This window comes from Aquarana catesbeiana, linkage group LG03 (assembly GCF_042186555.1).
Source record: "Aquarana catesbeiana isolate 2022-GZ linkage group LG03, ASM4218655v1, whole genome shotgun sequence".
Lineage (NCBI taxonomy): Eukaryota > Metazoa > Chordata > Amphibia > Anura > Ranidae > Aquarana > Aquarana catesbeiana.
This window is the reverse complement of record NC_133326.1, coordinates 365,230,900-365,247,754: the sequence shown is the minus strand read 5'-3', so window position 1 is coordinate 365,247,754 and position 16,855 is coordinate 365,230,900. Positions and strand designations below refer to the sequence as shown.

General features: G+C 40.8%; 1 protein-coding gene across 1 annotated transcript in view; it reads right to left on the bottom strand.

The window, feature by feature from the left end:
• Positions 1 to 1,306: 1,306 nt before the first annotated feature.
• The window catches only part of LARS1 (leucyl-tRNA synthetase 1), a 94,911-nt gene continuing 79,362 nt past the window's right edge, over positions 1,307 to 16,855 (bottom strand). The window contains exons 28-32 of the mRNA XM_073620626.1: positions 16,418 to 16,528; positions 13,388 to 13,492; positions 11,262 to 11,357; positions 4,318 to 4,450; positions 1,307 to 2,121 (exon numbers count right to left, since the gene is read on the bottom strand). Of these exons, the coding sequence (XP_073476727.1) occupies positions 1,916 to 2,121; positions 4,318 to 4,450; positions 11,262 to 11,357; positions 13,388 to 13,492; positions 16,418 to 16,528 (651 nt within the window). The 3' untranslated portion in view covers positions 1,307 to 1,915. The remainder of the gene's footprint in view (positions 2,122 to 4,317; positions 4,451 to 11,261; positions 11,358 to 13,387; positions 13,493 to 16,417; positions 16,529 to 16,855) is intronic.

Sequence of the window (16,855 nt, the reverse complement as noted above, 5' to 3'; positions counted from 1 at the left end):
ATTTTAGCAAATGGCTGCAATATAACAAAGAGTGAAAAATTTAAGAGGGTCTGAATTCTTTCCATCCCCACTGTATAATATATATTTTATATATATATATATATATATATATATATATATATATATATATATATATATATATATATATATATATATATATATAAATAAAAATGTTTGGGGGTTCTAAGTAATTTCCTAGAAAAAAAATAATTTTTTTAACTTGTCAACACCAAATCTCAGAAAGAGGCTCGGTCCTTAAGTGGTTAATGAAAAAGCTTAAATTGGTTGTAAGCCCTTACATATACCCAGTAAAGGGACTATCCTCTGTGATACACAGTGACTAAACAAATCCTTCTACATACAGTAAGTGGTATCTGTCTATCTGCAGTCTTCTCTACATCCATTCAAAGTTCAGAAATTATAAGACTGGATGGAAGGGACACAGAGCTCACAGGAACAGAGCTGAGGCCGTCAATCAGCAGGAGCTCCCTCCCCTGTCACCATTTTTTTCTTGGTGTCAGAAAAAGTTGTCAGAGTCGATTCATGCTGATAGCAGAGAAACAAAGCAGCAAACAGAAATCACAGTTTTAATTGAGACAAGTACAAACTATAGAGGGATATGCTTGTTCATATTTCATGTCTGAGGTTTACAACCACTTTAACTCTAGATAGAGATAAAAGACACAAGTAATTGAGACATTGTGTGCAAGTGCCTGAATTTGATTTGGCATCATCTTGTAATTATTTAAATATAAGGTCAACAGACCTCTCACTGCCTGGTTTCTAAAGTGTCAATCACAGCCAGACAGCCAATGAGGAGAGAAAGGGGGGCCCAAGCTGAGCCTCCGTGTCTGAATGGACACGCAGAGCAGTGGCTCGGGAATGTGTCGGCTTGGGTGCCCCCAGAGCAAGCTGCTTGCTCTGGGGGCATTCGGCAGGAGGGAGGGGCCAGGGACGTCGGTGGGGGACCTGAGAAGAGGAGGATAGGGGCTGCTCTGTGCAAAACCACTACACAGAAGAGGTAAGTATAACATGTTTGTTAATGTTTTTTTCTTTTAAGTTTTTGCCTTTAATATCACTTTGAGGGTCACATCAATGGGGTCTTGGTGCCAGAATCTAGAGTGTTGGTCAGCTTCAAGTAGGAGGCTATTGATACTACAGGGAGGATGATTGTGTGACATGCTGATGAGCTAAACTTCCACTGAATGCCCAGGTTAACATCTTCCATCAAATACAAAATGGTAAAGAAAATACTGTAACACAATCTAACTTGCATAATAAACCAATTAAAAAAAACAAGACAGGCTTTATTACAAGATCTGGTTTTATTTTAAATATTTAAGAACCTAGACAACAGAGCTTAAAACAAGATGGAGAATGCTTTAGGGTATAATTTTGATGTTTACCAGTACATTTAGCACAGAGTTCCCCTGTTCTGGAACCTAATGGTGGTTGTAATGAAAATGCATAACACAATGTTGTTAAAGGATCCATCCATTCATAGTCAAGATTGTAACCATGTATAGATGGGTTGGACTCGCATCTCTTGGCTTCCAATATTTTTCCTACACTCTAGCTGCAAGATCTTCTTTCTAGAGTTCCAGGTTCCTCCCCCTCCCAACCTCAGAGTCTCAGTCCTTCTACTGCATTTTTCATGGTATAAAATGAAAGTCTGACATGGAAGAGGAGACTTGATACAGTGACAGGTACAGTGGAGGATTTGAGATGACAAAATATCTCCAGAGTGTCTGAGAAATATGGAGAAGCTAGTTTGTGATTCAATCTACTGGCGTGTAGAGGGACTCTAACACATTTTGTTGAGTGGGTTTAATGAAAGACCAGGCGAAAAAAAATATTTTCTTAATTATGGTAATGCATCTCTGTATTTACCATATTTTGCAAACCCCTTTTCCATTTATTCAACCACGTACACCAAGGTATCGCCAATGTCCGCCTTTAGACCATTATCTGCTATGTGCACTCTCTTCTCATTAAAGTCAATGTGGAAGGCAGCTTGTGGGGAGATGACAGTTTTACCAGCTTCCTCTTTTCCCAGTACTGGAACGCGACGAGGACCAAGCAATGGGTCATCATACCTCATAAGCTTCACCTTTGCAACATCTACAAAGAATTAGAGTAAGAACACTTGTTTAAATCCATGCAACAACATATTGAAAATTTCACCAAAACTGCACACGCAAAGAAATAGTAACTCATCGTACACACTCATCCAGTCATTGAAGCATTGCGTTACAGAAGTTTCATGTAAACTATACAGAACCGAATGATAAATGGGTACAGTGTAATGCCACGTACACACAAGCGGACTTTACTACATACTTTGCCCGGCGGACTTTTCGACGGACTTTCCGAATGAACGGACTTGCCTACAAGCTCATGCTTGCCTAGCCACTTCCGGACCGCCCACCGTCGTTTTACGTGATGACTTTGAAAGAGGATATCGTTGTTATGGCAGCAGCTAGCTACCATAACCCCGGTATCCTCCTTTTCAGCGGGCGATCCGCTACAAGATAAAAGTGGTCTCTGCAGGGGGTTCACCACGAGATCACTTTTATCAGCGGCAGGAGAGGGCCCCCTCCCGCCGTAATCTGGTGCCCTCCGCCGCTTACTAGAGGCGATCGCGTCTGTCCCCTTGCTGGGTGTGGAAACGAGTGAGGGGAAGATGGCCCCCACCCGTCTCCATATCACTGCAGGGCGGAAGCGACGTCAAAACGTCACTTCCGCCCATAGCTCTTAAAGGGCCATTTTTTCTTTTTCATTTTTTAAAATGACAAATTTTTTAATTTTTTTATTGCATTTTATTGTAAATATGAGATCTGAGGTGTTTTTGACCCCAGAGTTATTTAAGAGGTCCTGTAATGCTTTTTTCTATTTCTAGGAATGTTTACATTCCTTGTAATAGGAATAAAAGTAACACATTTAAAAAAAAAAAAAAAAAGAGTAAAAATGTAAAAAATACAAGGTAAAAAAAAATAAGAAAAAAAAAATTTTTTTAAATGCGCCCCGTTCCGACGAGCTCGCATGCAGATGTGAACGCATACATGACTAGCGCCCGCGTATGAAAACGGTATTCAAACCACACTTTAGGTATCACCGCGATCGGTAGAGTGAGAGCAATAATTCTAGCCCCAGACCTCCTCTGTAACTTAAAACATGCAACCTGTAGAATTTTTTAAATGTCGCCTATGAAGATTTTTAAGGGTAAGAGTTTGTTGCCATTCCACGAGCGGGCGCAATTTTGAAGCGTGACAGGTTGGGTATCAATTTACTCGGCGTAACATTATCTTTCACAATAAAAAACAATTGGGCTAACTTTACTGTTGTCTTATTTTTTAATTCAAAAAAGTGCATTTTTTTTTTTAAAAAGTGCGCTTGTAAGACCACTGCGCAAATACAGTGTGACAGAAAATATTGCAACGACCGCCATTTTATTCTCTAGGGTGTTAGAAAAATAAAAATGTATAATTTTTGGGGGTTCCAAGTAATTTTCTAGCAAAAAAAAAACTGTTTTTAACTTGTAAACAACAAATCTCAGAAAGAGGCTCGGTCTTTAAGTGGCTAGGTAAAAAATGTGGAAGTGCTGCTTTGCAGCATGACAAAATGTCAAAAACAACTATAAATCTAATTGGGAGAGAGGGGGAGGCAGGGCAATATGGCATTTACATAAGGGTTAAGGTCCATTTTTGATTTACTTTTCCTAAACAGTCTACATCCTTCATAAGTGTAAAAAAATAGTAAAAAAAAGTTTCCCATACCCTTCTTTATGGCAGCATAGTGTTTCCTCTAAAACTACAGTTGCCCTTTAGGTCTATCTGACTTTGCCCTTTTTTCCTTGCATACGATCAATTTTAGATGCTTCACTGAAATTCTTTTTGGCATGTTACAAATGCACATCATTAAATCCCAAGAAAAAGTATCTATTGTTGCAGGAGGGTTACAATGTAATTGTGAGACAGTCTATCTTAAACTTACAAAAAATGCTAATAATGTGCAGAGAATTAAACATATTCTGTATGATCTTTGCAAATTACTAGGCCCCATATTAAGCACTACACAGAGCTTTCCCAGGATCTCAGGGGTGTTTGGTCATTATGCATGGTAATAAGATGGTTACGGAAAGTCGTTGTCTTCTGCCTTTGCAATTCTGATCATAAAAAACTGTATTCCACTCAGGCTGTAATAATTGCTCATTAAATCCATCCTTACTGCAAGTGATTTGTAGAGATCCTCTGAGACTCATAAAGAACACTCTTCCCAGCTCATCACTCTATTGCCCCCTTTCTGTCTGGAAGTTACCTTTGATCCCCCGATCAGTCTTCATTAGGCGCCTTATTACCGAGTCTCTGCTGTCTCCCTGCCGGATCTCAATTTTCATGGAAAAGTGGCCATTTGAGGGCTGGGGGTTCACTAGATATACAGGCACTCCAGGCTACAAAACATAACGAGCATCTGATGTGTTGTACACAGTACAATATAAAACATAGAAATAACAAGTGATACGCAAAAATAAAAAAGTGATTTTTTTTCCTGTGATACATTACCCAATATAAATAAATACAATACAGTGACAACTCCCTGAATAGAGCTCATTGGCAAATACACAATATATGCAAAATGATATATACAACTAAAGGCAGGTGTTCAGTAATTCAAATACTAAACCCTTGATGCATAGCAGGCAGGCTTGTGTTCCTATCCACCATGATGATCAGCACTGCAGGTCCCACAAAGAACAAATATTGACTGCCGTGACAGAAGGACCAGCCGAGGGGTCAGGTCGCTCCAGTACAGTTGTCACAGCCGATCCTGTCACAGCAGGGAACTGCATGTGCTCAATGGCAATGCTTGGGAGACTACTATCTTTATCCAGTCTGTCACATAGGACTGTAGTTGATTGAAGAGAAAAAAAAATCCATCAACTGGAAAAAAAAAATTCTGAAAGCAAGAAGGAAGAAAGAAATCCCAGGTCCTAACTCCTAAGCCCTAGGCAAAAAACTGAGCTGTGTGCTGCAGATAGAGGATATGGCCACCAGCAGGGGACCACCCTTAGGGCGTATTTTTATTTCGGTTGCAACATGTGTCCTGGCAACAACAAACCCATCCATTATGGTTTCAATGAATGGAAGAAAAACTGACTTTTCCAAAAGTAGACACTTGTGTACTGCTAGGCAAGCCACATACACCCCCATGACACAGGGCTTGGGCCTCTTGATTGGCTGCTTGACCACTAAACACTACATTGTAGGTGGTCAAGAGGGAGCATGCATGTGTGCACCATACCTAAAAGTACCATTTTATTTATAGGGTCAGTGATTGAATTGTTATGGTTCACAGGCTTGTTACTGGAAAGTTGTGACACCAGTGGGTATCTTCTATTTAACACTGGAGTTATTTTGGGTTTCATCTGCTGATGAGACAATTTTGCATTAAAATTGGCAAAATGTCAAAAGGAAGAATGGTGTGTTTCATAAAAAGCAATCAACTTCCTTGTTTAATTTTTCCAGTGCAAATTATGGAAATGCAGTTTTCTTGTCTGAAACAACTATAGTAGAATGAGACTCCAAGCATAGTGTATGAACAGCAAGAAGGGAGATAAAGCTTTAATTAATATACTTAACGCTCAACTTCAGGATTGTTTAGCTCTTAGTCACAGCTCTCAAAATATATGCCTAATAAAACTGTTTTATTAATTTAGTGATCAGACACTTATTTTTGCAGGTATACAACATAATATTGCTGTGAGGAACAGATGTTTGGCCTTGTCCTTTTTGCACAACCGACCCAACTGCTTACAGTGGTCTTGGGCTCCCTGGTGGAATGGCAAATTCTGGGAACAGCAGCATGTGGAGAAGCCCCCTTCCGAGCACTGTAAATGTGATCGTATGGCTTTAAAGCTACTCTGATCACTTTTACTAGAAAGCCAGTCACTGGCTGAAAAATAGGATACCAGGATCGCGGCTGCAGCTGAAGCCATAAACCTGGTATAACTGCACATTTCCGAGGCTCTTTAAAAACTTCCCCTTGGCTGGATGCAGTTAAAGTGTTACTAAACACAGAACCCTGCATTCACTATATCTGGTCTCCCACAATACACAGAACATGGAAATACAATTATTTTAGCAAATATAAACTGCTAAATACCTTTTCCCATCAGCAGTATATAGCAGTCTTGTGACTTCCATCAGTGTCAGGCTGAGCACTGGTTAAAGCTTGTAGGAGGAGTTTTCACTCTCCCCTGACTGTACTATGAGGCATGCCTGACCCTCTGTCTGGACAGTGCTGATTGGCCCTGTGCCGATCAAATGCACCCTCCAAAGAATAATAATAAAAAAAAACTCTCTAGCAATACACACCAAAGGTTCTGTTCTAGCAGCGGATGGATTGAGGACAGTAAAAGAAGGGGAAGATCAGAGAAGACGGTATTGAACAGATTTTTTTACACAGAGAATAATCCCCTTAGGTTTCACAGTGAGTATAACAAGCATGCTTTACTGCATATACAGACTGATTTTACTGTTGTGGGATTAGCAACACTTTAATATAAAGTTCTGCAATAGACAATATCCGATCCCCTACAATTTTTTTCCCTGACGCTTGATATACACCACTGCCATGTAATTGTCTGACTGAATTCAACTTAAATAATCTCCCAGCAGGATGGTCCAACACTGCAGACACAGCCAAATCACCCGAAGCTCTAGGACAGTGATGGCGAACCTTGGCACCCCAGATGTTTTGGAACTACATTTCCCATAATACTCATGCACTCTGCAGTTTAGTTGAGCCTCATGGTTAGTTCCAAAACATCTGGGGTGCCAAGGTTCACTATCACTGCTCTAGGATGTTGATCAGGAGACAAAACTCCCCTGACAACCCCTTGCACTGACAGGGTGCCCAGGACTCCTCCCCAGCCTGACAGGCTGGCATCTGTCTTAAGGATGCTCCAAATGATGGGAAAGAAAGACTATACATTTTTCAAGTTGGATCTCTGAGCCACCAAGCCAGTGACAACCTGGTCCTCAGTGCCAAACAAATCAGTCTCTCCATGGACCAGATTAGCTTGTCCCTGGACAATAGAATGTTGTGTTGTAGAGGTCGGGAGGTAAAGGCAAAGGTACTGCCTCAAAAGGAGGCTTACCATCAGACACATGACTCTCATGCAAAAGTGCTGAGTCTCACATTTCCTGGACTTAAGAACTTGAATGGAAGAAACTTGACGTTTCTCCAGTGGCAGTAACACTCTGACCTGTGTTCAGGGCTAGACCCAGATACTCCAGACAATGAGTCGGTTCCAGAGACTAATTTCTGAAGTTTCAGAATCCCCTCGAACTGCTGTAACTTCTGGACAGTCAAAGCCATATGGTCAGACAAAGCTTTCTGTTACTGTTCTTTCACCAATAGGTCATCTTAAAGGATAAGTTCACTTTAAAAAAAAAATGAAAAAAGATAACGAATGCACATTTTTTGCAAGTAACAATGTGTGCATTTATCATTTTTTGTTGCAGGAGGCTGTAAAGCATTGTACCAGAAATCATTGGTACCTCGTACGAGGAAGCCAATACATTCTGACAGGGAGACTCAATTAACTACCACAGCGCAAACAGTACCATGATAGTTCATTGAAAACTACAAGCCGACAGTCGCAAAGGATGTGGAGACTTGTAGTTTATTCATAAACAGAGCTCTATGTATGAATGACGTGACCATGTGGAAGGTGCCCCACACAACCACCCGGTTTTCAGTAAGTGATAGCTGGTACGTGGAATTTCTCCCACTACTGCTGCCACGGGGAGAACAAGCAGGGAGCGGCAGCTGCAGCAGTCGGAACGTTACACGTTCCACCCTAATAACAGGTGGAACATGTAACATGTTTCCAGTGGTGAACTTATCCTTTAAGTATTCCACAGTGGAGATGGCACAAGAGCACAGAAGGATCAGCACTTGGGTCAGGATCTTGGTAAACACCTGCAGTGCAGATGATGGGATGAAAGGCAGGGCCACAAACTGGTAGTGTAGGGCCATCACAGCAAAATGTAGTAAACAATAGTGCATTAGAAAGCTGGGGACATGCAATACACATGCTTGATGTTCACAGATGTTCAGCGCGTGAATAAAGACATTCAGAGCTTTAAGATCCAAATTGAGGCAAATGCCCCCTTAAAGTTTGGTAATGGTGAATAGGGTGGAGTAAAACTGCTCTGTCACAGGAATTGAGGCAATAATACTTTGGTTCAGAAGAACCAAGATTGCTCATTGAAGATCTGCTAATCTGTGAGGGGACACAAGAAGTTTGGAGATGAGAAACCAAGAAAGGGAGATTCAGCATAACTCCAGTTTATAACCCTGGGATATCACTTCCTGAACCCAAGCATCAGAGACGCAAGTTGTTCAAGTATATGGAAAGTTTAACAGCATCCCCACACTCTGGATTACGGATGCGCACATTTATGAAGAATAAGGTTTGTCTGTGGATTTGGCAGACTGCGTCCAGGCTTGGAAGGTCTCGACGAAGAAGTCGAAAGAGCGAAGAAGCAAAAGTTTCTTAACAGCCCAGTGGGGCAATAACTTCACAGACTGCTGCTTAGTCACCATTAGCATCCTTGATGATAGTACCATCAAGAGTCGGTCTGAGGAGATGTCTTTCAATGTAAATCAAATGCTTTTTGCACAAGGGCTCTAGAGTCTAGTACTACAACCAAACTGCCCTATGCATGTGTACTGACATAAGACCCATTCAAAAGATTAGGTGGAAAGCTTCCAGCACTTGCTCAACAGGTTCAATAATGAAGATATCAACCACAGCAGATCTCTTTCAGGGAATTTTAACCAGTCACAGACATGGTTTCAAGAGATGATAGCAAAAATAATGTGGGGAGTGGGGTCAGACAGTGAGAACAGAGCTCTAGAAAGGGCTGCCAACTGCTTATTACTTGGGACCTGAAAGCAGTGTTAAATACAAAAGGCAAACTTCATACTGAAGCTTACCAATTGCCAGATGTGGTGGCTACATTTATTTTATTTATTTATTTATTTTAAGGCTTTCTTTCCTCCTTTATTTTCACCTGTTGATCTAGCCAGTAAGTCTGTTGTTTTTCAACAGAACAGGCTGTGCTGCAGATTTAACACCGACAGAAGTGATTACAACGGTCAGCTTTTATTTTGAAAACCTTTATCCTAAAAGGAAAAAAAAACTATTACTGTAACTGCATAAAGCGGAGTTCCACCCAAAAGTGGAACTTCCACTCATTTGTCTCCTCCCCCCCCTTCGGTGACACATTTGGTACCTTTTTTGGAGGGGTGTATATCTGTCCCCACTTCCGGGAGAACGGGCCATGGCGAAATACATCAGCGGCTCGGCTCCCTCCTTCTCCCCCTGCTGCCGGGCCAGTAGGAGAGCGCAGCGGTCCCTCGCGCATGTGCAGTAGGGACCCGGCGTGAAGCCGGAGTGCTGCACTGCCGGGTTCCCTTACCGGCAATAGCTGCGGCAGCACCCGACAGTTGATGGAAACACGAGCTGCGGTGCCGACATCGCTGGACTTCAGGACAGGTAAGTGTCCTATTATTATAAGTCAGCATCTGCAGTATGTGCAGCTGCTGGGTTTTAATTTTTGCAGTTGTGGGTAGAACACCGCTTTAAAAACGAATTATAGCCAAAGCTTTTTTTAGCTGTACTTCTCCTACAGATCACAGGAGTGCTGTTCATTCTGCACACCTGTGACCCATTTTCAGCCAATGGCAGGCCAAAGCCCGCTGTCGGCTGATGTCATAGAGCCGGTACAGACTCTGATAAGATCCTAACCCTATGGTTGGGATCAACTCAGATGCCTCTATGGGCAGCTGGCTCACCCGCTCAGTGAAGACCCTGAGACAGCTGCTACTGTTGCAATTGGCGAAATAAGCTCTAGCACTGATACAAGGAAGAGTCTTGATTGAAGGAATAAAAAAATTGAAAATAAAAAAAGTGGCAGTAAAGATAAGTTAGTTTAATAAAGAAAAGAAAAGATAGCCATCTTCTTAGGACACCATCGAAAAACTAGGCATGCTGGCAGTAAGAGGGGTTATCCAGGGCTGACATAGTTTGTGTTCTAGTGTCTAACTCCTACAGTAGGCAGCAGAATAAAAGCTTTCTGAGTCCCTAAGTGGGTGGGAAAGAAAGTGTCTTTTCTTATTTTAAACTAGTAAATCACTGCTAAAAGTGACTTTTAGGCTCCATTCACACTAGTGCGACTTTAGACAAAAAGTCACATGACAAGTAGCAGCCCACTGATTTCAATGGCACCCGTTCCAATCTATGCGACAAAGTCGCAGTGACTTTGAAAAGGTTCCTGCACTACTTCTATGCAACTTGAGTGCCAGAATGTGTAAAGTCACACTCGTGTGAACCGAGCCTAAAATGATTTTGACATGTTGTGCAATACATGAACGCAGCTGATAAGCAAACGTTTGAGAGCAGCATGTGATATGTTTTATGAAAAAACAAACTAAGTGGGAAAATGTAGGTAATGAGCTGAGCATTTGTGTCTTTGGAGTAAAGATGTCCCAAAAGACATCTAAAGATGGTCTGTATCTGTAATAATGACCATGTTCTTAGCCTTTTAGATTGTAAGCAGGGCCCTCTGATTCCTCCTGTATTGAATTGTATTGTAGCTGTACTATCTGCCCTCATGTTGTAAAGCACTGCGCAAACTGTTGGTGCTATATAAATCTTGCATAATAATAATAAGGAGAACAACATTCAATATCAAGGACAGACAATAAAATCAGCTTCTGTGCTATACAAATACCACATAAGCAAATCAATATGTTGCACTCGAATATGAATATGTAACAAGTGAATATGCCTTTATGTGTACAAGTAAATCCACAAACTATAACCTCAAACATGTTTAAAACACATTTAAATATGATCTTGTATATTTCCTTTAAGCAGACTCTGGGGCCTACTGTAGAATACACAAGCAGCATAAAAAGCACAAACAGATGTGGCCAATAATTTCATAAGGGTCTTACAATAACTGCTCAAAAAAGAAAACCCACAACAGTGCGCATTCCACATAAATTCTGAAAACTAGGTAAAGGAAAAAGTCAATACTCATAGATGCAATCTCTTGAAAGCCATTCTAATGGAATTGATATGAGAAAACAGGGTATAACAAAACTAACAAAGGCAAGCCTGAAAGCAGCCAATTTAAGCACAGAAGTTTATGGCAACCTTTATGATGGGTCCCTCTTTTACATACCTCTGTTCTGAAGACAGAAAATGGTTTCCCTGGGCAACACTCTTCTCTAATTTTATCATCTGCTTCCGAAGCAAATTTCACTTCAATCTGGTCCAGCTGGGGAAAATAAAAATCATGCATAAATCATGTTTAGGTCTTTCCAAATGACTAATCAGTTAACACCGGAGAGAACAATTGTGGTTAATGAAGGGACAGAAGATACTGTATATATGGAGGCTGAAACATTTTAGTGCAGAGTAAAAAAAAAAAAAATTATATATATATATATATATATATATATATATATATATATATATATATATATATATATATATATATATATATATATATATATATATATATATAATAAAATTATGAAACCCAGTGCTAGAGGATTCATACAATCAGTGATTTGAATAATAGGATTTTTGTACTTACCATAAAATCTTTTTCTTGGAGTCAATTAAAAGAACACAAAGTCTTTTAACATTTGGCTAATGCTACAGTCTATAGGAGGACTGAGCACTGGCAAACAAGAAAAAAAAAAAAAAAAAAAAAACTGTAGGCCAGCATAGGATAACCCTCCCTCCTACCAGCATGCCTCAGCTTTGTAGTTGAGCAGTACCCAGTGCATGCTCATAGACAAAGGTGTGTGGGATCTATGTCCTTCAATAGACTCCAAGAAGTGTAAGAGGGACACAGTAAGATTCCATTCACACCAGCCGCTGTGTCATGCAGCAGCCGGCGTGCGGTGCAGTTCGGCCAGATCAGTGCAGTGTTGATGCGCCGATCCCGGCGAATCACACTGCTCACTCTAATGCCCCGTACACACGGTCGGACTTTGTTCGGACATTCCGACAACAAAATCCTAGGATTTTTTCCAACGGATGTTGGCTCAAACTTGTCTTGCATACACACGGTCACACAAAGTTGTCGGAAAATCCGATCGTTCTATCGTTCTAAACGCGGTGACGTAAAACACGTACGTCGGGACTATAAACGGGGCAGTGGCCAATAGCTTTCATCTCTTTATTTATTCTGAGCATGCGTGGCACTTTGTCCGTCGGATTTGTGTACACACGATCGGAATTTCCAACAACGGATTTTGTTGTCGGAAAATTTTATCTCCTGCTCTCCAACTTTGTGTGTCGGAAAATCCGATGGAAAATGTCCGATGGAGCCCACACACGGTCGGAATTTCCGACAACACGCTCCGATCGGACATTTTCCATCGGAAAATCCGACCGTGTGTACGGGGCATTACACTATGAATATCAATGTTATAAACAACCATTTTTTTTCTGAGTGAAATTCATTCATTCATTGTGTACTATTGTGATTAGCTGTTATTGGCCACAGCTAATCATATGGTACAGATGGGCTGTGATTGGCCCTGCTTTTATCATGTGATCACTGTGACCAATCACATAGACCATCACAATTGTACACAATAATTGGCATGAATGGAAGCCATCTATCATGCACAGTTGTCATGTTGTCTGTTGTGATTGGTCACAGTGATCACACGGTACCGGCAGCAGCCCGGTACACAGATTTGTCCCGGTACACAGATTTGTCATCCGGTGGACACAACGGGTGACAGATCGCGCCGCAGCACTGTCCATTGGGTGCAATCCTGGGAGATCATATTACATCCACCCAGATAGGCAAAGCTCCCATCTGGCCTATAGCAAAATTAGTTAAGCAAAGTTTGGTATCAACAGGGCAGTCAAAGTGTAGAATTCAGCTGGCACCAGATTTAAACCTTTTGATATGGAGGTGGGGGGGGGGGGGGGGGGGGGGGTAAATATGATCAGGTCTGTTAGAATATGGAGTGCAGTGGGCTAGTGCCTTTAGCATAAAGATGTGCCTATAGATCCGAAAGTCTATGGACAGAATTACACAGTGGCCAACAATCCTAACTGACCGATCCTAGCAGAAATGGCAATAGTGAGAATACAATTTTTAGCCAATGCCATGTTGTGACTGGGAGTTCCCTTCTGTTCAATACCAAAGAGAATCATTTCACTTTACCCACAAACTAAACAACCTTTTAAGCAAACTGATCATTTATTTTTTTTTTTTATGTATCTGAAGTTTTATAGAGATAAGCAAGTCAGGAAGGAGATGATTCCAAGAATACTAACATCTAGTGAATTGGTTAAGTAGACAAGGTTTTCTAAAAGAACAGCCCGCTCGTCAAATTCCAACTCTAGGTCCAGAACACGAGGTCCTTTCTTTTCAAGGTTCTCCTATAAAGATATACAAAAAGTGAATGGTTAATAAAACACTGGCACTCTTACTAAACAAAATGCATATGTGCCATATGGCAAAAGTTCTCTACCATGTTTGCTTCTTTGTATGCAGCAAGAATTATGCCACGTCTTGAATCAGAAATCCGAAAGCCTTAAAGTATACTTCAACAATATAAAATGCTGCAAAAAATATTATAACCACTTGAGTACTACCCTGTAAATAGCCCCCTCCATTACCAGGCCATTCTTCAGTGCTGTGATAGTTTAACTGGCAACTACTTGGCTCTGCATTAGTGTATCCAAATTAATTTTATATAGTTTTTTTTTTTAGATGGACAGAGCTTACATTTGGCGATATTTAATAGCCACTGTTTAGTATAGTCTTCACTATATATATATAAAAGCCAAAAAAAAAACACAATTTTTGAAAAAATACTTCCCTTACTGTCAGTTAAAAACATATATGTTACCCTTATCGTCTGTCCTAAAACATATGAAATAAAAATGCCAGGACAGTACAAACACCCCCAAACTGTCTCCTCCGCCAATGGGGATTTTGGAAGATTGCAAGAAAACATTTAGAACATCTTTGTCTGGGTCTGGATGATCCTTCTGGGCTAGCTATAGGAGTATCCATCATTCTGACTACCTTTTCAGTGTCATGACAGACAATCAGATCTGGGGGTTCTTCACTAAGAATAAACCTGCTAGTTCTCTGCTGCCTGGAGTTTCCTTCTTGCAAAGGTGAGAATCTCCTAGGTCTGTTATGTTCCCCATTCTACAGCACCTAGGTGTCCTTTTATGAAACTGAGATCATTACCAGTTTATGAAACTGAGGTAATCAGCGGAGAACACGTTCTCCACCGATTATCGCAGCACAGTGAGAATCTGTCACAGAAACGGCAGTTTATGAAGGTGCGATCTCAGCACCTCACTGGCGATCTGTGACAGAATTCTCACTTTCTGATTCACCATTCCAGAGGTGGAGAATCAGAGTGAGAAGCGTGAAGCTGGATGAGTATTCTGGAGAAAGCAAGAAGTCTTTTGACGTCTTTCTTTCACCAGTCAGAGCACATCTTCCCCACCATTACACACCCCAAAACCAGCAGGAATTTATAGCATATGTGTGTGTGTTTATTTCAATGTCTCTCTCTCTCTCTATATAGCTATATCTATAGATATATAGCTATATCTATAGATATATCTATTTTTTTTTTTTTTTCAGATGTTCACGTCTCTGGCTGGGTTCACACTTGTGCGATGCGTGAACCAGCGCGATTCCTGTGCGGGTTTCCACATCGCACTACATTGACATCTGCGCACCACTGCGGGTGTCAATGTAAAGTTAATGACACCCCCAGATCATTTCACAGATCGCAGTGCGAACTATGTAATGGTGCAGGAATTGGATCGCATGGGTGTTCACACCCACGCGATCCGATTCCAGTGCGGACCAAATAAAGGGTCCTGTACCATTTTGGTGCAAATGCAATATGATTTAGGGCCGATTTCCACTGCTGCGGTGTCCGAGATCGGATGTGATTCGCACCGCACTGCAGTGCAAATCACATCCGATCTCTGTGCGATGCGATTTCAGCCATACAGATAGTATGGCTGAATTTGCATTGCATTCGGACCAAACTCGTACAGGACCCTTTTTTTGATCTGCAGCAGAATCGGATCGCATGGATGTTCACACTCATGCAATCCGATTCCTGTCCGAGTTTGCAGATCGCACTGCAATATGCGAACTGATTTGGGGGTGTCGTTAACTTTTAGGCCCGGTTCACACTTGTGTGATGCCAGGCATCGCATGTAATTCGCAGCACACTGCTGTTCACATTACATGTGATGTCTGTGCGGTGCGATATCAGCCGTACAGATAGTATGGCTGATATCGCACCGCATTCGGTGCAAACACGCACAGGACCCTTTTTTCTGTTCGGACCAGAATCGGATCGCATGTGTGTTCACACATATGCGATCCGATTCATGTCCAAACTGTCAGTTCGCAGTGCGATATGGAAGCTGAACTGGGGGTGTCGTTAACAATGTATTGACACTCCCCAGCGATTCGCATATGGCAGTGTGAACTGACATGGGAGTTGGTGCGATGCGGGAACCCGCAGTGGATTCGCAGTGTTCTCGCATCGCACCAGTTTATCAATTTTTATGTTTCTCAATTATAAAATATATTTTATTTTAATTTATTAATAAATATTTATACTTGTATACTTAATTCAAATTATTTTTTAATGATTATAAATGTATTTTGCATTTATATGAATGGTGTATAGCTGCATTACATATGTGGATTACATTCATTTACTATACACCATTCACATTGTGCACATGTATGATCTTTAAATATTGTTTTTATATGTTTTTTTTAATAATTAGGTTAATGTATATTGTGTAGGGGGAATTTAACTTTATAATTTTATTAATATGTTGGAGAATAATGTGTGCTGATTTGTGTTAAACTTTTGTATTTTACGCTTCCTCATACAGTAATCTCGCTACATCACATGAGATTACAGCCATTCTCAGGAGTTCTCAGCGTTTGTAGATCGCTCCTAAACTCAACATGAGAAGCGATCTACACACTTTCATAAACAGGCACTCAGAGGAGAGTGATCTCCTCTGAGAATGCCTGAGAACTGAATCGCGGTATTTTACTGCAGTCTCATAAAAGGACACCCTAGTTCTCAGCCCCTTCTTCTTACACAGTACCACCTGCCTCTCCTTAGGCTATAAAATGTAATCTCTAAACACAGGTGGTTTAGAGCTCATTAGAGATCTGTTACTCAAAAGACCTTCCAATTCTGTGCTTTCATCTGCATTGAACAAAGATCTAATGCCCATACTATTTGTCCAAAATAAAAATAAACTGAGGTCATACTGAACACAATACAAGATTACCTTGATCATGGCAACAAATGGCATTACTCTCTTCATGTATTTCTTCAACTCTGGTAGGCTGTTTAGCTCTGTGGCTATAACTTTGTTGTCTGGTAGACTACCGGCATTTGCCTAACAAAAAACAAATTGTAAAACACATAAAATAAACCATGCTACACTCAAGAATAATTAATAATTAATCATCCTTTAATGGTAAACAATTAGATGAACTACAAAGCTATCAAGAATGTCTAATATTTTCAAGTATACAAAGTCAGTTGAACTTTCCATTACATATTAGTGGGCGGTATGCATGGCTGCTGTAAGTATAACGTACTTTAGGATTAACATAGATCCATACTGACATTCTCTTGATGTTTCGGAAGTTTAAAAACGCCTCTACGGTAACCGATCCAGAAAATCACCCTTCCGTTCTGCTTTGCAGTAAGATGCCAGATC